Source organism: Oncorhynchus mykiss, chromosome 9 (assembly GCF_013265735.2).
Source record: "Oncorhynchus mykiss isolate Arlee chromosome 9, USDA_OmykA_1.1, whole genome shotgun sequence".
Classification (NCBI taxonomy): domain Eukaryota; kingdom Metazoa; phylum Chordata; class Actinopteri; order Salmoniformes; family Salmonidae; genus Oncorhynchus; species Oncorhynchus mykiss.
The window spans coordinates 1,124,501-1,147,784 of NC_048573.1; the positions used below are offsets into that span (position 1 = coordinate 1,124,501).

At 38.9% G+C, this 23,284-nt stretch overlaps 1 protein-coding gene across 1 annotated transcript in view; it reads right to left on the minus strand.

The window, feature by feature from the left end:
• Nucleotides 1-320: 320 nt before the first annotated feature.
• The window catches only part of LOC118966146, a 174,739-nt gene continuing 151,775 nt past the window's right edge, over nucleotides 321-23,284 (minus strand). Inside the window, exons 3-6 of the mRNA XM_036989221.1 lie at nucleotides 7,165-7,407; nucleotides 6,280-6,300; nucleotides 720-752; nucleotides 321-382 (exon numbers count right to left, since the gene is read on the minus strand). Of these exons, the coding sequence (XP_036845116.1) occupies nucleotides 321-382; nucleotides 720-752; nucleotides 6,280-6,300; nucleotides 7,165-7,407 (359 nt within the window). The remainder of the gene's footprint in view (nucleotides 383-719; nucleotides 753-6,279; nucleotides 6,301-7,164; nucleotides 7,408-23,284) is intronic.

Here is a 23,284-nt window from a genome sequence, read left to right on the forward strand (position 1 = left end):
TTCAAACTCACCCCTCTGTTTTATAACCTTCTCTGTAGACAGAAGGCAGAAGATAAAAACTTGCTGCATTATGGGTACTAGAACATGAAGCCTGACTACATCCTCTCTATTCTGACCTCCTCTGTAGACAGTAGATAAAACATGATGTATTATGGGTACTAGAACATGAAGCCTGACTACATCCTCTCTATTCTGACCTCCTCTGTAGACAGTAGATAAAACATGATGTATTATGGGTACTAGAACATGAAGACAGACTACATCCTCTCTATTCTGACCTCCTCTGTAGACAGTAGATAAAACATGATGTATTATAGGTACTAGAAAATTAAGTTGGAGAAAGACAGACTTTCAAACTCACCCCTCTGTTTTATAACCTTCTCTGTAGACAGAAGGCAGAAGATAAAAACATGCTGCATTATGGGTACTAGAACATGAAGCCTGACTACATCCTCTCTATTCTGACCTCCTCTGCAGACAGTAGATAAAACATGATGTATTATGGGTACTAGAACATGAAGACAGACTACATCCTCTCTATTCTGACCTGCTCTGTAGACAGTAGATAAAACATGATGTATTATGGGTACTAGAACATGAAGACAGACTACATCCTCTCTATTCTGACCTCCTTATGCTGCATTATGGGTAATTTCCTCTATTTCCTTTGATAATGTTCAACATTACATGAATATAGTAAACACAGAGACAACACTTACCCATCTGTCTAGACAGGTTATGAATGAGAACATCTAGGGGGGAAGAAATATATTCACTCATCTTGCCACCAAAACAGACAAGAACAGAGACAGACACAGACAGAGACAGACACAGACAGAGACAGACACAGACAGAGACAGACACAGACAGAGACAGACAAGAACAGAGACAGACACAGACAGAGACAGACAAGAACAGAGACAGACAAGAACAGAGACAGACACAGACAGAGACAGACACAGACAGAGACAGACACAGACAGAGACAGACAAGAACAGAGACAGACACAGACAGAGACAGACAAGAACAGAGACAGACACAGACATAGACAGACACAGACAGAGACAGACACAGACAGAGACAGACACAGACAGACACAGACAGACACAGACAGACACAGCACCAGACAGAGACAGACACAGACAGAGACAGACACAGACAGACACAGACAGAGACAGACACAGACAGAGACAGACACAGACAGACACAGACACAGACACAGACAGAGACAGACACAGACAGAGACAGACAGAGACAGACAAAGACAGAGACAGACACAGACAGAGACAGACACAAACATAGACAGACACAGACAGAGACAGACACAGACAGAGACAGACACAAACATAGACAGACAGAGACAGACACAGACAGAGACAGACACAGACAGAGACAGACACAGACAGACACAGACAGAGACAGACACAGACAGACACAGACACAGACAGAGACAGACAGACAGAGACAGACACAGACAGAGACAGACACAGACAGAGACAGACACAGACAGAGACAGACACAGACAGACACAGACAGAGACAGACACAGACAGAGACAGACACAGACAGACACAGACAGAGACAGACACAGACAGACACAGACAGAGACAGACACAGACAGAGACAGACACAAACATAGACAGACACAGACAGAGACAGACACAGACAGAGACAGACACAAACATAGACAGACACAGACAGAGACAGACACAGACAGAGACAGACACAGACAGAGACAGACACAGACAGAGACAGACACAGACAGAGACAGACACAGACAGAGACAGACACAGACAGAGACAGACAGAGACAGACACAAACATAGACAGACACAGACACAGACAGAGACAGACAGAGACAGACACAGACAGAGACAGACACAGACAGAGACAGACACAAACATAGACAGACACAGACAGAGACAGACACAGGCATAGACAGACAGAGACAGACACAGACAGACACAAACATAGACAGACACAGACAGAGACAGACACAAACATAGACAGACACAGACAGAGACAGACACAGACAGAGACAGACACAAACAGAGACAGACACAGACAGACACAGACAGAGACAGACACAGACATAGACAGACACAAACATAGACAGACAGACAGAGACAGACACAGACAGAGACAGACACAGACACAGACAGACACAGACACAGACAGACACAGACAGAGACAGACACAGACAGAGACAGACACAGACAGACACAGACAGAGACAGACACAGACATAGACAGACAGAGACAGACACAGACAGAGACAGACACAGACAGAGACAGACACAGACAGACACAGACAGAGACAGACACAGACAGAGACAGACACAGACAGAGACAGACACAAACATAGACAGACACAAACATAGACAGACACAGACAGACACAGACAGACACAGACAGAGACAGACACAGACATAGACACAGACAGAGACAGAGACAGACACAGACAGACACAGACAGAGACAGACACAGACAGAGACAGACACAGACATAGACAGACACAGACACAGACAGAGACAGAGACAGAGACAGAGACAGAGACAGACAGAGACAGACACAGACAGAGACAGACACAGACAGAGACAGACACAGACAGAGACAGACACAGACAGAGACAGACACAAACATAGACAGACACAGACAGAGACAGACACAAACATAGACAGACACAGACAGAGACAGACACAGACACAGACAGAGACAGACACAGACAGAGACAGACAGAGACAGACACAAACATAGACAGACACAGACAGAGACAGACACAGACAGAGACAGACACAGACAGAGACAGACACAGACAGAGACAGACACAGACAGAGACAGACACAGACAGACACAGACACAAACATAGACAGACACAGACAGAGACAGACACAGACAGAGACAGACACAGACAGAGACAGACACAGACAGAGACAGACACAGACAGAGACAGACACAGACAGAGACAGACACAGACAGAGACAGACACAAACATAGACAGACACAAACATAGACAGACACAGACAGAGACAGACACAGACAGAGACAGACACAGACAGAGACAGACACAGACAGAGACAGACACAGACAGAGACAGACACAGACAGAGACAGACACAAACATAGACAGACACAAACATAGACAGACACAGACAGAGACAGACACAGACAGAGACAGACACAGACAGAGACAGACACAGACAGAGACAGACACAGACATAGACAGACACAAACATAGAGAGACACAGACAGAGACAGACACAGACAGAGACAGACACAGACAGAGACAGACACAAACATAGACAGACACAGACAGAGACAGACACAGACAGACAGAGACAGACACAGACAGAGACAGACACAGACAGAGACAGACACAGACAGAGACAGACAGAGACAGACACAAACATAGACAGACACAGACAGAGACAGACACAGACAGAGACAGACACAGACAGAGACAGACACAGACACAGACAGAGACAGACACAGACAGAGACAGACAGAGACAGAGACAGACACAGACATAGACAGAGACAGACACAGACAGAGACAGACACAAACATAGACAGACACAGACAGAGACAGACACAGACAGACACAGACAGAGACAGACAGAGACAGACACAGACAGAGACAGACACAGACAGAGACAGAGAGACAGACAGAGACAGACACAGACAGAGACAGACACAGACAGAGACAGACACAGACAGAGACAGACACAGACAGAGACAGACACGAGACAGACACAGACAGACACAGACACAGACAGAGACAGACACAGACAGAGACAGACACAGACAGAGACAGACACAGACAGAGACAGACACAGACAGAGACAGACACAGACAGAGACAGACACAGACAGACACAGACAGAGACAGACAGAGACAGACACAGACAGAGACAGACACAGACAGACACAGACAGAGACAGACAGAGACAGACAGAGACAGACACAGACAGAGACAGACACAGACAGAGACAGACACAGACAGAGACAGACACAGACAGAGACAGACACAGACAGAGACAGACACAAACAGAGACAGACAAAGACATAGACAGACACAAACATAGACAGACACAAACATAGACAGACACAAACATAGACAGACACAAACAGAGACAGACACAAACATAGACAGACACAAACAGAGACAGACACAGACACGAACATAGACAGAGACAGAGACGAACATAGACAGAGACAGAGACGAACATAGACAGAGACAGAGACGAACATAGACAGAGACAGAGACGAACATAGACAGAGACATAGACAGAGACGAACATAGACAGAGACAGAGACGAACATAGACAGAGACGAACATAGACAGAGACAGACACGAACATAGACAGAGACAGAGAGAGACAGACATGAACAGACACAGACACAGAGACGAACATAGACAGAGACAGAGACGAACATAGACAGAGACGAACATAGACAGAGACGAACATAGACAGACAGAGACGAACATAGACAGAGACGAACATAGACAGAGACGAACATAGACAGAGACAGAGACGAACATAGACAGAGACAGAGACGAACATAGACAGAGACAGACGAACATAGACAGAGACAGACGAACATAGACAGAGACAGAGACGAACAGAGACAGAGACGAACAGAGACAGAGACGAACAGAGACAGAGACGAACAAAGACAGACACGAACAGAGACAGACAGACGAAAATAGACGAACATAGACATAGACAGAGACGAACATAGACAGAGACGAACATAGACAGAGACAGACACGAACAGACACAGACACAGAGACGAACAGAGACAGAGACGAACATAGACAGAGACAGAGACGAACATAGACATAGACAGAGACAGAGACGAACATAGACAGAGCCGAACATAGACAGAGACATAGACAGAGACAGAGACGAACATAGACAGAGACATAGACAGAGACAGAGACGAACATAGACAGAGACATAGACAGAGACAGACATAGACAGAGACAAACATAGACGAACATAGACAGAGACGAATATAGACAGAGACGAACATAGACAGAGACAGAGACGAACATAGACAGAGACGAACATAGACAGAGACAGAGACGAACATAGACAGAGACCAACATAGACAGAGACAAACATAGACAGAGACCAACATAGACAGAGACAGAGACGAACATAGACAGAGACGAACATAGACATAGACAGAGACGAACATAGACAGAGACAGAGACGAACATAGACAGAGACATAGACAGAGACAGAGACGAACATAGACAGAGACGAATATAGACAGAGACGAACATAGACAGAGACAGAGACGAACATAGACAGAGACGAACATAGACGAACATAGACAGAGACAGACACGAACAGAGACAGAGACGAACAGAGACGAACAGAGACGAACAGAGACAGACACGAACAGAGACAGAGACGAACAGAGACGAACAGAGACAGACACGAACAGAGACAGAGACGAAAATAGACAAACATAGACAGACACAGAGACGAACATAGACAGAGACGAACAGAGACAGACACGAACAGAGACAGAGACGAACATAGACAAGAGACAGAGACGAACATAGACAGACATAGAGACGTACATAGACAGAGACTAACATAGACAGAGACAAACAGAGACAGAGACAGACACGAACAGAGACGAACAGACAGAGAGAGAGACAGAGACGAACATAGACAGAGACAGAGACGAACATAGACAGAGACAGAGACGAACATAGACAGAGACGAACAGAGACAGAGACAGAGACGAACAGAGACAGAGACAGAGACGAACAGAGACAGAGACAGAGACGAACATAGACAGAGACGAACATAGACAGAGACAGAGACGAACATAGACAGAGACGAACATAGACAGAGACAGAGACAAACATTGACAGAGACGAACATAGACAGACGAACAGAGACAGAGACAGAGACAGAGAAAAGAGACAGAGCCGAACATAGACATTGACAGAGACGAACAGAGACAGAGACGAACAGACAGAGAAAGAGACGAACAGAGACAGAGACGAACAGACAGAGACAGAGACGAACAGAGACAGAGACGAACAGAGACAGAGACGAACAGAGACAGAGACGAACAGAGACAGAGACGAACAGAGACAGAGACGAACAGAGACGAACAGAGACAGAGAAGAACAGAGACAGAGACGAACAGAGACAGAGACGAACATAGACAGAGACGAACAGAGACGAACAGAGACGAACACAGACAGACAGACACAGACAGACAGGTTGGCACATCAGACACAAAAACACTACTTACAAAGGTAAAGTTCATTTGAATCTGTGGATGTTGGTAAAAAAAACAGATAATCAGTTGTTATGTTTTTATCAATGTTATTATTATCAAACCCTGCGGGTACCTCCTCAGAGCCTGGTTCCTCTCTACCCAGTACAGTCAGTAGAGGACTGGTCACCCCTCAGAGCCTGGTTCCTCTCTACCCAGTACAGCCAGTAGAGGACTGGTCACCCATCAGAGCCTGGTTCCTCTCTACCCAGTACAGTCAGTAGAGGACTGGTCACCCCTCAGAGCCTGGTTCCTCTGGTCTACCCAGTACAGCCAGTAGAGGACTGGTCACCCCTCAGAGCCTGGTTCCTCTCTACCCAGTACAGCCAGTAGAGGACAGGTCACCCCTCAGAGCCTGGTTCCTCTCTACCCAGTACAGCCAGTAGAGGACTGGTCACCCCTCAGAGCCAGGTTCCTCTCTACCCAGTACAGCCAGTAGAGGACTGGTCACCCCTCAGAGCCTGGTTCCTCTCTACCCAGTACAGCCAGTAGAGGACTGGTCACCCCTCAGAGCCTGGTTCCTCTCTACCCAGTACAGACAGTAGAGGATTGGTCACCCCTCAGAACATGGTTCCTCTCTACCCAGTACAGCCAGTAGAGGACTGGTCACCCCTCAGAGCCTGGTTCCTCTCTACTCAGTACAGCCAGTAGAGAGGTTCTTACCCAGGTGATAGACTAGATAAGGTTTATATTCCAGTGATATGTGACCAGAGGTAGAGAGGTTCTTACCCAGGTGATAGACTAGATACGGTTTATATTCCAGTGATAGTTAACCAGAGGTAGAGAGGTTCTTACCCAGGTGATAGACTAGATAAGGTTTATATTCCAGTGATATGTAACCAGAGGTAGAGAGATTCTTACCCAGGTCTCTGACAAGGTCAGGTTCCAGATCCAGTAAAATCATGTAAAAGTCTAATTTCACACTTCTTGTGTCTTCTGCTTCTTCTAGGGCCTTGTACAACTGTCTCATCTGGTCATGTCTGGTCATCTGTTTAATCCTGGTGTTACAGTACAACTTCTCATAGAACAGCTCATGAAGGATGGGCTTCATCTTGGTAACCTTCTGAATGAGTTGATCCTTATGGATGTCCACAAATATGGCACCTGAAATCAGATGTAGAGTTATATACTGCAGAACAAGAGGACATTACTAGTCAGGTTAGATGTAGAGGACATTAATAGTCAGGTTAGATGTAGAGTTATATACTGTAGAACAAGAGGACATTACTAGTCAGGTTAGATGTAGAGTTATATACTGTAGAACAAGAGGACATTACTAGTCAGGTTAGATGTAGAGTTATATACTGTAGAACAAGAGGACATTACTAGTCAGGTTAGATGTAGAGGACATTACTAGTCAGGTTAGATGTAGAGGACATTACTAGTCAGGTTAGATGTAGAGTTATATACTGTAGAACAAGAGGACATTACTAGTCAGGTTAGATGTAGAGTTATATACTGTAGAACAAGAGGACATTACTAGTCAGGTTAGATGTAGAGTTATATACTGTAGAACAAGAGGACATTACTAGTCAGGTTAGATGTAGAGGACATTACTAGTCAAGTTAGATGTAGAGTTATATACTGTAGAACAAGAGGACATTACTAGTCAGGTTAGATGTAGAGGACATTTCTTGTCAGGTTAGATGTAGAGTTATATACTGTAGAACAAGAGGACATTGCTAGTCAGGTTAGATGTAGAGGACATTACTAGTCAGGTTAGATGTAGAGTTATATACTGTAGAACAAGAGGACATTACTAGTCAGGTTAGATGTAGAGTTATTTACTGTAGAACAAGAGGACATTACTAGTCAGGTTAGATGTAGAGGACATTACTAGTCAGGTTAGATGTAGAGGACATTACTAGTCAGGTTAGATGTAGAGTTATATACTGTAGAACTAGAGGACATTACTAGTCAGGTTAGATGTAGAGTTATATACTGTAGAACAAGAGGACATTACTAGTCAGGTTAGATGTAGAGGACATTTCTAGTCAGGTTAGATGTAGAGTTATATACTGTAGAACAAGAGGACATTACTAGTCAGGTTAGATGTAGAGGACATTACTAGTCAGGTTAGATGTAGAGTTATATACTGTAGAACTAGAGGACATTACTAGTCAGGTTAGATGTAGAGTTATATACTGTAGAACTAGAGGACATTACTAGTCAGGTTAGATGTAGAGTTATATACTGTAGAACAAGAGGACATTACTAGTCAGGTTAGATGTAGAGGACATTACTAGTCAGGTTAGATGTAGAGTTATATACTGTAGAACAAGAGGACATTACTAGTCAGGTTAGATGTAGAGTTATATACTGTAGAACAAGAGGACATTACTAGTCAGGTTAGATGTAGAGGACATTTCTAGTCAGGTTAGATGTAGAGTTATATACTGTAGAACAAGAGGACATTGCTACTCAGGTTAGATGTAGAGGACATTACTAGTCAGGTTAGATGTAGAGTTATATACTGTAGAACAAGAGGACATTACTAGTCAGGTTAGATGTAGAGGACATTACTACTCAGGTTAGATGTAGAGTTATATACTGTAGAACAAGAGGACATTACTAGTCAGGTTAGATGTAGAGTTATATACTGTAGAACAAGAGGACATTACTAGTCAGGTTAGATGTAGAGGACATTACTAGTCAGGTTAGATGTAGAGTTATATACTGTAGAACAAGAGGACATTACTAGTCAGGTTAGATGTAGAGGACATTACTAGTCAGGTTAGATGTAGAGGACATTACTAGTCAGGTTAGATGTAGAGTCATATACTGTAGAACAAGAGGACATTACTAGTCAGGTTAGATGTAGAGGACATTGCTAGTCAGGTTAGATGTAGAGTTATATACTGTAGAACAAGAGGACATTACTAGTCACGTTAGATGTAGAGTTATTTACTGTAGAACAAGAGGACATTACTAGTCAGGTTAGATGTAGAGGACATTACTAGTCAGGTTAGATATAGAGTTATATAATGTAGAACAAGAGGACATTACTAGTCAGGTTAGATGTAAAGGACATTACTAGTCAGGTTAGATGTAGAGTTATATACTGTAGAACAATAGGACATTGCTAGTCAGTTTAGATGTAGAGTTATATACAGTAGAACAAGAGGACAATACTAGTCAGGTTAGATGTAGAGTTATATACTGTAGAACAAGAGGACATTACTAGTCAGGTTAGATGTAGAGGACATTACTAGTCAGGTTAGATGTAGAGTTATATACTGTAGAACAAGAGGACATTACTAGTCAGGTTAGATGTAGAGGACATTACTAGTCAGGTTAGATGTAGAGGACATTACTAGTCAGGTTAGATGTAGAGTTATATACTGTAGAACAAGAGGACATTACTAGTCACGTTAGATGTAGAGTTATTTACTGTAGAACAAGAGGACATTACTAGTCAGGTTAGATGTAGAGGACATTACTAGTCAGGTTAGATATAGAGTTATATAATGTAGAACAAGAGGACATTACTAGTCAGGTTAGATGTAGAGTTATATACTGTAGAACAAGAGGACATTACTAGTCAGGTTAGATGTAGAGGACATTACTAGCCAGGTTAGATGTAGAGGACATTACTAGTCAGGTTAGATGTAGAGTTATATACTGTAGAACAAGAGGACATTACTAGTCAGGTTAGATGTAGAGTTATATACTGTAGAACAAGAGGACATTACTAGTCAGGTTAGATGTAGAGGACATTACTAGTCAGGTTAGATGTAGAGTTATATACTGTAGAACAAGAGGACATTACTAGTCAGGTTAGATGTAGAGTTTTATACTGTAGAACAAGAAGACATTACTAGTCAGGTTAGATGTAGAGTTATATACTGTAGAACAAGAGGACATTACTAGTCAGGTTAGATGTAGAGGACATTACTAGTCAGGTTAGATATAGAGTTATATACTGTAGAACAAGAGGAAATTACTAGTCAGGTTAGATGTAGAGTTATTTACTGTAGAACAAGAGGACATTACTAGTGAGGTTAGATGTAGAGGACATTACTAGTCAGGTTAGATGTAGAGGACATTACTAGTCAGGTTAGATGTAGAGTTATATACTGTAGAACTAGAGGGCATTACTAGTCAGGTTAGATGTAGAGTTATTTACTGTAGAACAAGAGGACATTACTAGTCAGGTTAGATGTAGAGGACATTACTAGTCAGGTTAGATATAGAGTTATATAATGTAGAACAAGAGGAAATTACTAGTCAGGTTAGATGTAGAGTTATATACTGTAGAACAAGAGGACATTACTAGTCAGGTTAGATGTAGAGTTATTTACTGTAGAACAAGAGGACATTACTAGTCAGGTTAGATGTAGAGGACATTACTAGTCAGGTTAGATATAGAGTTATATAATGTAGAACAAGAGGAAATTACTAGTCAGGTTAGATGTAGAGTTATATACTGTAGAACAAGAGGACATTACTAGTCAGGTTAGATGTAGAGGACATTACTAGCCAGGTTAGATGTAGAGGACATTACTAGTCAGGTTAGATGTAGAGTTATATACTGTAGAACAAGAGGACATTACTAGTCAGGTTAGATGTAGAGTTATATACTGTAGAACAAGAGGACATTACTAGTCAGGTTAGATGTAGAGGACATTACTAGTCAGGTTAGATGTAGAGTTATATACTGTAGAACAAGAGGACATTACTAGTCAGGTTAGATGTAGAGTTTTATACTGTAGAACAAGAAGACATTACTAGTCAGGTTAGATGTAGAGTTATATACTGTAGAACAAGAGGACATTACTAGTCAGGTTAGATGTAGAGGACATTACTAGTCAGGTTAGATATAGAGTTATATACTGTAGAACAAGAGGAAATTACTAGTCAGGTTAGATGTAGAGTTATATACTGTAGAAACAAGAGGACATTACTAGTTAGGTTAGATGTAGAGGACATTACTAGTCAGGTTAGATGTAGAGGACATTACTAGTCAGGTTAGATGTAGAGTTATATACTGTAGAACAAGAGGACATTACTAGTCAGGTTAGATGTACTGTTTTATACTGTAGAACAAGAGGACAATACTAGTCAGGTTAGATGTAGAGGACATTACTAGTCAGGTTAGATGTAGAGGACATTACTAGTCAGGTTAGATGTAGAGGACATTACTAGTCAGGTTAGATGTAGAGTTATATACTGTAGAACAAGAGGAGATTACTAGTCAGGTTAGATGTAGAGTTATATACTGTAGAACAAGAGGACATTACTAGTCAGGTTGGTTGTAGAGGACATTTCTAGTCAGGTTAGATGTGGTGTTATATACTGTAGAACAAGAGGACATTACTAGTCAGGTTAGATGTAGAGGACATTGCTAGTCAGGTTAGATGTAGAGTTATATACTGTAGAACAAGAGGACATTACTAGTCAGGTTAGATGTAGAGTTATATACTGTAGAACTAGAGGGCATTAATAGTCAGGTTAGATGTAGAGTTATATACTGTAGAACAAGAGGACATTACTAGTCAGGTTAGATGTAGAGGACATTACTAGTCAGGTTAGATGTAGAGTTATATACTGTAGAACAAGAGGACATTACTAGTCATGTTAGATGTAGAGTTATATACTGTAGAACAAGAGGACATTACTAGTCAGGTTAGATGTAGAGGACATTTCTAGTCAGGTTAGATGTGGAGTTATATACTGTAGAACAAGAGGACATTACTAGTCAGGTTAGATGTAGAGGACATTGCTAGTCAGGTTAGATGTAGAGTTATATACTGTAGAACAAGAGGACATTACTAGTCAGTTTAAATGTAGAGTTATATACTGTAGAACAAGAGGACATTACTAGTCAGGTTAGATGTAGAGTTATATACTGTAGAACAAGAGGACATTACTAGTCAGGTTAGATGTAGAGGACATTACTAGTCAGGTTAGATGTAGAGTTATATACTGTAGAACAAGAGGACATTACTAGTCAGGTTAGATGTAGAGTTATATACTGTAGAACAAGAGGACATTACTAGTCAGGTTAGATATAGAGTTATATAATGTAGAACAAGAGGAAATTACTAGTCAGGTTAGATGTAGAGTTATATACTGTAGAACAAGAGGACATTACTAGTCAGGTTAGATGTAGAGGACATTACTAGTCAGGTTAGATGTAGAGGACATTACTAGTCAGGTTAGATGTAGAGTTATATACTGTAGAACAAGAGGACATTACTAGTCAGGTTAGATGTAGAGGACATTACTAGTCAGGTTAGATGTAGAGGACATTACTAGTCAGGTTAGATGTAGAGTTATATGCTGTAGAACAAGAGGACATTACTAGTCAGGTTAGATGTAGAGTTATATACTGTAGAACAAGAGGACATTACTAGTCAGGTTAGATGTAGAGGACATTACTAGTCAGGTTAGATGTAGAGTTATATACTGTAGAACAAGAGGACATTACTAGTCAGGTTAGATGTAGAGTTATATACTGTAGAACAAGAGGACATTACTAGTTAGGTTAGATGTAGAGGACATTACTAGTCAGGTTAGATGTAGAGGACATTACTAGTCAGGTTAGATGTAGAGTTATATACTGTAGAACTAGAGGACATTACTAGTCAGGTTAGATGTAGAGTTATATACTGTAGAACAAGAGGACATTACTAGTCAGGTTAGATGTAGAGTTATATACTGTAGAACAAGAGGACATTACTAGTCAGGTTAGATGTAGAGTTATATACTGTAGAACAAGAGGACATTACTAGTCAGGTTAGATGTAGAGGACATTACTAGTCAGGTTAGATGTAGAGGACATTACTAGTCAGGTTAGATGTAGAGTTATATACTGTAGAACTAGAGACATTACTAGTCAGGTTAGATGTAGAGGACATTTCTAGTCGGGTTAGATGTAGAGTTATATACTGTAGAACAAGAGGACATTACTAGTCAGGTTAGATGTGGAGTTAAATACTGTAGAACAAGAGGACATTACTAGTCAGGTTAGATGTAGAGGACATTACTAGTCAGGTTAGATGTGGAGTTATATACTGTAGAACAAGAGGACATTACTAGTCAGGTTAGATGTAGAGTTATATACTGTAGAACAAGAGGACATTACTAGTCAGGTTAGATGTAGAGTTATATACTGTAGAACAAGAGGACATTACTAGTCAGGTTAGATGTAGAGTCATATACTGTAGAACAAGAGGGACATTACTAGTCAGGTTAGATGTAGAGGACATTGCTAGTCAGGTTAGATGTAGAGTTATATACTGTAGAACAAGAGGACATTACTAGTCAGGTTAGATGTAAAGGACATTACTAGTCAGGTTAGATGTAGAGTTATATACTGTAGAACAAGAGGACATTACTAGTCAGTTTAGATGTAGAGTTATATACTGTAGAACAAGAGGACATTACTAGTTAGGTTAGATATAGAGTTATATAATGTAGAACAAGAGGAAATTACTAGTCAGGTTAGATGTAGAGTTATATACTGTAGAACAAGAGGACATTACTAGTCAGGTTAGATGTAGAGTTATATACTGTAGAACAAGAGGACATTACTAGTCAGGTTAGATGTAGAGGACATTACTAGTCAGGTTAGATGTAGAGTTATATACTGTAGAACTAGAGGACATTACTAGTCAGGTTAGATGTAGAGTTATATACTGTAGAACAAGAGGACATTACTAGTCAGGTTAGATGTAGAGGACATTACTAGTCAGGTTAGATGTAGAGTCATATACTGTAGAACAAGAGGACATTACTAGTCAGGTTAGATGTAGAGGACATTGCTAGTCAGGTTAGATGTAGAGTTATATACTGTAGAACAAGAGGACATTACTAGTCAGGTTAGATGTAAAGGACATTACTAGTCAGGTTAGATGTAGAGTTATATACTGTAGAACAAGAGGACATTACTAGTCAGTTTAGATGTAGAGTTATATACTGTAGAACAAGAGGACATTACTAGTTGGGTTAGATATAGAGTTATATAATGTAGAACAAGAGGAAATTACTAGTCAGGTTAGATGTAGAGTTATATACTGTAGAACAAGAGGACATTACTAGTCAGGTTAGATGTAGAGTTATATACTGTAGAACAAGAGGACATTACTAGTCAGGTTAGATGTAGAGGACATTACTAGTCATGTTAGATGTAGAGTTATATACTGTAGAACTAGAGGACATTACTAGTCAGGTTAGATGTAGAGTTATATACTGTAGAACAAGAGGACATTACTAGTCAGGTTAGATGTAGAGGACATTACTAGTCAGGTTAGATGTAGAGTTATATACTGTAGAACTAGAGGACATTACTAGTCAGGTTAGATGTAGAGGACATTTCTAGTCAGGTTAGATGTAGAGTTATATACTGTAGAACAAGAGGACATTACTAGTCAGGTTAGATGTGGAGTTATATACTGTAGAACAAGAGGACATTACTAGTCAGGTTAGATGTAGAGGACATTACTAGTCAGGTTAGATGTGGAGTTATATACTGTAGAACAAGAGGACATTACTAGTCAGGTTAGATGTAGAGTTATATACTGTAGAACAGAGGACATTACTAGTCAGGTTAGATGTAGAGTTATATACTGTAGAAACAAGAGGACATTACTAGTCAGGTTAGATGTAGAGTCATATACTGTAGAACAAGAGGACATTACTAGTCAGGTTAGATGTAGAGGACATTGCTAGTCAGGTTAGATGTAGAGTTATATACTGTAGAACAAGAGGACATTACTAGTCAGGTTAGATGTAGAGTTATATACTGTAGAACAAGAGGACATTACTAGTCAGTTTTAGATGTAGAGTTATATACTGTAGAACAAGAGGACATTACTAGTTAGGTTAGATATAGAGTTATATAATGTAGAACAAGAGGAAATTACTAGTCAGGTTAGATGTAGAGTTATATACTGTAGAACAAGAGGACATTACTAGTCAGGTTAGATGTAGAGGACATTACTAGTCAGGTTAGATGTAGAGTTATATACTGTAGAACTAGAGGACATTACTAGTCAGGTTAGATGTAGAGTTATATACTGTAGAACAAGAGGACATTACTAGTCAGGTTAGATGTAGAGGACATTACTAGTCAGGTTAGATGTAGAGTCATATACTGTAGAACAAGAGGACATTACTAGTCAGGTTAGATGTAGAGGACATTGCTAGTCAGGTTAGATGTAGAGTTATATACTGTAGAACAAGAGGACATTACTAGTCAGGTTAGATGTAAAGGACATTACTAGTCAGGTTAGATGTAGAGTTATATACTGTAGAACAAGAGGACATTACTAGTCAGTTTAGATGTAGAGTTATATACTGTAGAACAAGAGGACATTACTAGTTTGGGTTAGATATAGAGTTATATAATGTAGAACAAGAGGAAATTACTAGTCAGGTTAGATGTAGAGTTATATACTGTAGAAACAAGAGGACATTACTAGTCAGGTTAGATGTAGAGTTATATACTGTAGAACAAGAGGACATTACTAGTCAGGTTAGATGTAGAGGACATACTAGTCAGGTTAGATGTAGAGTTATATACTGTAGAACTAGAGGACATTACTAGTCAGGTTAGATGTAGAGTTATATACTGTAGAACAAGAGGACATTACTAGTCAGGTTAGATGTAGAGGACATTACTAGTCAGGTTAGATGTAGAGTTATATACTGTAGAATAGAGGACATTACTAGTCAGGTTAGATGTAGAGTTATATACTGTAGAACAAGAGGACATTACTAGTCAGGTTAGATGTAGAGGACATTTCTAGTCAGGTTAGATGTAGAGTTATATACTGTAGAACAAGAGGACATTGCTAGTCAGGTTAGATGTAGAGGACATTACTAGTCAGGTTAGATGTGGAGTTATATACTGTAGAACAAGAGGACATTACTAGTCAGGTTAGATGTAGAGTTATATACTGTAGAACAAGAGGACATTACTAGTCAGGTTAGATGTAGAGTTATATACTGTAGAACAAGAGGACATTACTAGTCAGGTTAGATGTAGAGTCATATACTGTAGAACAAGAGGACATTACTAGTCAGGTTAGATGTAGAGGACATTGCTAGTCAGGTTAGATGTAGAGTTATATACTGTAGAACAAGAGGACATTACTAGTCAGGTTAGATGTAAAGGACATTACTAGTCAGGTTAGATGTAGAGTTATATACTGTAGAACAAGAGGACATTACTAGTCAGTTTAGATGTAGAGTTATATACTGTAGAACAAGAGGACATTACTAGTTAGGTTAGATATAGAGTTATATAATGTAGAACAAGAGGAAATTACTAGTCAGGTTAGATGTAGAGTTATATACTGTAGAACAAGAGGACATTACTAGTCAGGTTAGATGTAGAGTTATATACTGTAGAACAAGAGGACATTACTAGTCAGGTTAGATGTAGAGGACATTACTAGTCAGGTTAGATGTAGAGTTATATACTGTAGAACTAGAGGACATTACTAGTCAGGTTAGATGTAGAGTTATATACTGTAGAACAAGAGGACATTACTAGTCAGGTTAGATGTAGAGGACATTACTAGTCAGGTTAGATGTAGAGTCATATACTGTAGAACAAGAGGACATTACTAGTTAGGTTAGATATAGAGTTATATAATGTAGAACAAGAGGAAATTACTAGTCAGGTTAGATGTAGAGTTATATACTGTAGAACAAGAGGACATTACTAGTCAGGTTAGATGTAGAGTTATATACTGTAGAACAAGAGGACATTACTAGTCAGGTTAGATGTAGAGGACATTACTAGTCAGGTTAGATGTAGAGTTTATATACTGGTAGAATAAGAGGACATTACTAGTCAGGTTAGATGTAGAGTTTATATACTGTAGAACAAGAGGACATTACTAGTCAGGTTAGATGTAGAGGACATTTCTAGTCAGGTTAGATTGTAGAGTTATATACTGTAGAACAAGAGGACATTGCTAGTCAAGGTTAGATGTATAGGACATTACTAGTCAGGTTAGATGTGGAGTTAGATACTGTAGAACAAGAGGACATTACTAGTCAGGTTAGATGTAGAGTTATATACTGTAGAACAAGAGGACATTACTAGTCAGGTTAGATGTAGAGTTATATACTGTAGAACAAGAGGACATTACTAGTCAGGTTAGATGTAGAGTTATATACTGTAGAACAAGAGGACATTACTAGTCAGGTTAGATGTAGAGGACATTACTAGTCAGGTTAGATGTAGAGTTATATACTGTAGAACAAGAGGACATTACTAGTCAGGTTAGATGTAGAGGACATTACTAGTCAGGTTAGATGTAGAGTTATATACTGTAGAACAAGAGGACATTACTAGTCAGTTTAGATGTAGAGTTATATACTGTAGAACAAGAGGACATTACTAGTTAGGTTAGATATAGAGTTATATAATGTAGAACAAGAGGAAATTACTAGTCAGGTTAGATGTAGAGTTATATACTGTAGAACAAGAGGACATTACTAGTCAGGTTAGATGTAGAGTTATATACTGTAGAACAAGAGGACATTACTAGTCAGGTTAGATGTAGAGGACATTACTAGTCAGGTTAGATGTAGAGTTATATACTGTAGAACTAGAGGACATTACTAGTCAGGTTAGATGTAGAGTTATATACTGTAGAACAAGAGGACATTACTAGTCAGGTTAGATGTAGAGGACATTACTAGTCAGGTTAGATGTAGAGTTATATACTGTAGAACAAGAGGACATTACTAGTCAGGTTAGATGTAGAGGACATTACTAGTCAGGTTAGATGTAGAGTTATATACTGTAGAACAAGAGGACATTACTAGTCAGGTTAGATGTAAAGGACATTACTAGTCAGGTTAGATGTAGAGTTATATACTGTAGAACAAGAGGACATTACTAGTCAGTTTAGATGTAGAGTTATATACTGTAGAACAAGAGGACATTACTAGTTGGTTAGATGTAGAGTTATATAATGTAGAACAAGAGGAATTACTAGTCAGGTTAGATGTAGAGTTATATACTGTAGAACAAGAGGACATTACTAGTCAGGTTAGATGTAGAGTTATATACTGTAGAACAAGAGGACATTACTAGTCAGGTTAGATGTAGAGGACATTACTAGTCAGGTTAGATGTAGAGTTATATACTGTAGAACAAGAGGACATTACTAGTCAGGTTAGATGTAGAGTTATATACTGTAGAACAAGAGGACATTACTAGTCAGGTTAGATGTAGAGGACATTACTAGTCAGGTTAGATGTAGAGTTATATACTGTAGAACAAGAGGACATTACTAGTCAGGTTAGATGTAGAGGACATTACTAGTCAGGTTAGATGTAGAGTTATATACTGTAGAACAAGAGGACATTACTAGTCAGGTTAGATGTAGAGGACATTACTAGTCAGGTTAGATGTAGAGTTATATACTGTAGAACAAGAGGACATTACTAGTCAGGTTAGATGTAGAGGACATTACTAGTCAGGTTAGATGTAGAGTTATATACTGTAGAACAAGAGGACATTACTAGTCAGGTTAGATGTAGAGTTATATACTGTAGAACAAGAGGACATTACTAGTCAGGTTAGATGTAGAGGACATTACTAGTCAGGTTAGATGTAGAGTTATATACTGTAGAACAAGAGGACATTACTAGTCAGGTTAGATGTAGAGGACATTACTAGTCAGGTTAGATGTAGAGGACATTACTAGTCAGGTTAGATGTAGAGTTATATACTGTAGAACAAGAGGACATTACTAGTCAGGTTAGATGTAGAGTTATATACTGTAGAACAAGAGGACATTACTAGTCAGGTTAGATGTAGAGGACATTACTAGTCAGGTTAGATGTAGAGTTATATACTGTAGAACAAGAGGACATTACTAGTCAGGTTAGATGTAGAGTTATATACTGTAGAACAAGAGGACATTACTAGTCAGGTTAGATGTAGAGGACATTACTAGTCAGGTTAGATGTAGAGGACATTACTAGTCAGGTTAGATGTAGAGTTATATACTGTAGAACTAGAGGACATTACTAGTCAGGTTAGATGTAGAGTTATATACTGTAGAACAAGAGGACATTACTAGTCAGGTTAGATGTAGAGGACATTACTAGTCAGGTTAGATGTAGAGTTATATACTGTAGAACAAGAGGACATTACTAGTCAGGTTAGATGTAGAGTTATATACTGTAGAACAAGAGGACATTACTAGTCAGGTTAGATGTAGAGGACATTACTAGTCAGGTTAGATGTAGAGGACATTACTAGTCAGGTTAGATGTAGAGTTATATACTGTAGAACAAGAGGACATTACTAGTCAGGTTAGATGTAGAGTTATATACTGTAGAACAAGAGGACATTACTAGTCAGGTTAGATGTAGAGGACATTACTAGTCAGGTTAGATGTAGAGTTATATACTGTAGAACAAGAGGACATTACTAGTCAGGTTAGATGTAGAGTGTTATACTGTAGAACAAGAGGACATTACTAGTCAGGTTAGATGTAGAGTTATATACTGTAGAACAAGAGGACATTACTAGTCAGGTTAGATGTAGAGGACATTACTAGTCAGGTTAGATGTAGAGTTATATACTGTAGAACAAGAGGACATTACTAGTCAGGTTAGATGTAGAGTTATATACTGTAGAACAAGAGGACATTACTAGTCAGGTTAGATGTAGAGGACATTACTAGTCAGGTTAGATGTAGAGTTATATACTGTAGAACAAGAGGACATTACTAGTCAGGTTAGATGTAGAGTTATATACTGTAGAACAAGAGGACATTACTAGTCAGGTTAGATGTAGAGGACATTTCTAGTCAGGTTAGATGTAGAGTTATATACTGTAGAACAAGAGGACATTACTAGTCAGGTTAGATGTAGAGGACATTACTAGTCAGGTTAGATGTAGAGTTATATACTGTAGAACAAGAGGACATTACTAGTCAGGTTAGATGTAGAGTTATATACTGTAGAACAAGAGGACATTACTAGTCAGGTTAGATGTAGAGTTATATACTGTAGAACAAGAGGACATTACTAGTCAGGTTAGATGTAGAGGACATTACTAGTCAGGTTAGATGTAGAGTTATATACTGTAGAACAAGAGGACATTACTAGTCAGGTTAGATGTAGAGGACATTACTAGTCAGGTTAGATGTAGAGTTATATACTGTAGAACAAGAGGACATTACTAGTCAGGTTAGATGTAGAGGACATTACTAGTCAGGTTAGATGTAGAGTTATATACTGTAGAACAAGAGGACATTACTAGTCAGTTTAGATGTAGAGTTATATACTGTAGAACAAGAGGACATTACTAGTCAGGTTAGATGTAGAGTTATATACTGTAGAACAAGAGGACATTACTAGTCAGGTTAGATGTAGAGTTATATACTGTAGAACAAGAGGACATTACTAGTCAGGTTAGATGTAGAGGACATTACTAGTCAGGTTAGATGTAGAGGACATTACTAGTCAGGTTAGATGTAGAGTTATATACTGTAGAACAAGAGGACATTACTAGTCAGGTTAGATGTAGAGGACATTACTAGTCAGGTTAGATGTAGAGTTATATACTGTAGAACAAGAGGACATTACTAGTCAGGTTAGATGTAGAGTTATATACTGTAGAACAAGAGGACATTACTAGTCAGGTTAGATGTAGAGTTATATACTGTAGAACAAGAGGACATTACTAGTCAGGTTAGATGTAGAGTTATATACTGTAGAACAAGAGGACATTACTAGTCAGGTTAGATGTAGAGTTATATACTGTAGAACAAGAGGACATTACTAGTCAGGTTAGATGTAGAGGACATTACTAGTCAGGTTAGATGTAGAGTTATATACTGTAGAACAAGAGGACATTACTAGTCAGGTTAGATGTAGAGGACATTACTAGTCAGGTTAGATGTAGAGTTATATACTGTAGAACAAGAGGACATTACTAGTCAGGTTAGATGTAGAGGACATTACTAGTCAGGTTAGATGTAGAGTTATATACTGTAGAACAAGAGGACATTACTAGTCAGGTTAGATGTAGAGTTATATACTGTAGAACAAGAGGACATTACTAGTCAGGTTAGATGTAGAGGACATTACTAGTCAGGTTAGATGTAGAGGACATTACTAGTCAGGTTAGATGTAGAGTTATATACTGTAGAACAAGAGGACATTACTAGTCAGGTTAGATGTAGAGTTATATACTGTAGAACAAGAGGACATTACTAGTCAGGTTAGATGTAGAGGACATTACTAGTCAGGTTAGATGTAGAGTTATATACTGTAGAACAAGAGGACATTACTAGTCAGGTTAGATGTAGAGGACATTACTAGTCAGGTTAGATGTAGAGTTATATACTGTAGAACAAGAGGACATTACTAGTCAGGTTAGATGTAGAGGACATTACTAGTCAGGTTAGATGTAGAGTTATATACTGTAGAACAAGAGGACATTACTAGTCAGGTTAGATGTAGAGGACATTACTAGTCAGGTTAGATGTAGAGTTATATACTGTAGAACAAGAGGACATTACTAGTCAGGTTAGATGTAGAGTTATATACTGTAGAACAAGAGGACATTACTAGTCAGGTTAGATGTAGAGGACATTACTAGTCAGGTTAGATGTAGAGTTATATACTGTAGAACAAGAGGACATTACTAGTCAGGTTAGATGTAGAGGACATTACTAGTCAGGTTAGATGTAGAGTTATATACTGTAGAACAAGAGGACATTACTAGTCAGGTTAGATGTAGAGTTATATACTGTAGAACAAGAGGACATTACTAGTCAGGTTAGATGTAGAGTTATATACTGTAGAACAAGAGGACATTACTAGTCAGGTTAGATGTAGAGGACATTACTAGTCAGGTTAGATGTAGAGTTATATACTGTAGAACAAGAGGACATTACTAGTCAGGTTAGATGTAGAGTTATATACTGTAGAACAAGAGGACATTACTAGTCAGGTTAGATGTAGAGGACATTACTAGTCAGGTTAGATGTAGAGTTATATACTGTAGAACAAGAGGACATTACTAGTCAGGTTAGATGTAGAGGACATTACTAGTCAGGTTAGATGTAGAGTTATATACTGTAGAACAAGAGGACATTACTAGTCAGGTTAGATGTAGAGGACATTACTAGTCAGGTTAGATGTGGAGTTATATACTGTAGAACAAGAGGACATTACTAGTCAGGTTAGATGTAGAGGACATTACTAGTCAGGTTAGATGTAGAGTTATATACTGTAGAACAAGAGGACATTACTAGTCAGGTTAGATGTAGAGTTATATACTGTAGAACAAGAGGACATTACTAGTCAGGTTAGATGTAGAGGACATTACTAGTCAGGTTAGATGTAGAGTTATATACTGTAGAACAAGAGGACATTACTAGTCAGGTTAGATGTAAAGGACATTACTAGTCAGGTTAGATGTAGAGTTATATACTGTAGAACAAGAGGACATTACTAGTCAGTTTAGATGTAGAGTTATATACTGTAGAACAAGAGGACATTACTAGTTAGGTTAGATATAGAGTTATATAATGTAGAACAAGAGGAATTACTAGTCAGGTTAGATGTAGAGTTATATACTGTAGAACAAGAGGACATTACTAGTCAGGTTAGATGTAGAGTTATATACTGTAGAACAAGAGGACATTACTAGTCAGGTTAGATGTAGAGTTATATACTGTAGAACAAGAGGACATTACTAGTCAGGTTAGATGTAGAGGACATTACTAGTCAGGTTAGATGTAGAGTTATATACTGTAGAACAAGAGGACATTACTAGTCAGGTTAGATGTAGAGGACATTACTAGTCAGGTTAGATGTAGAGTTATATACTGTAGAACAAGAGGACATTACTAGTCAGGTTAGATGTAGAGGACATTACTAGTCAGGTTAGATGTAGAGTTATATACTGTAGAACAAGAGGACATTACTAGTCAGGTTAGATGTAGAGGACATTACTAGTCAGGTTAGATGTAGAGTTATATACTGTAGA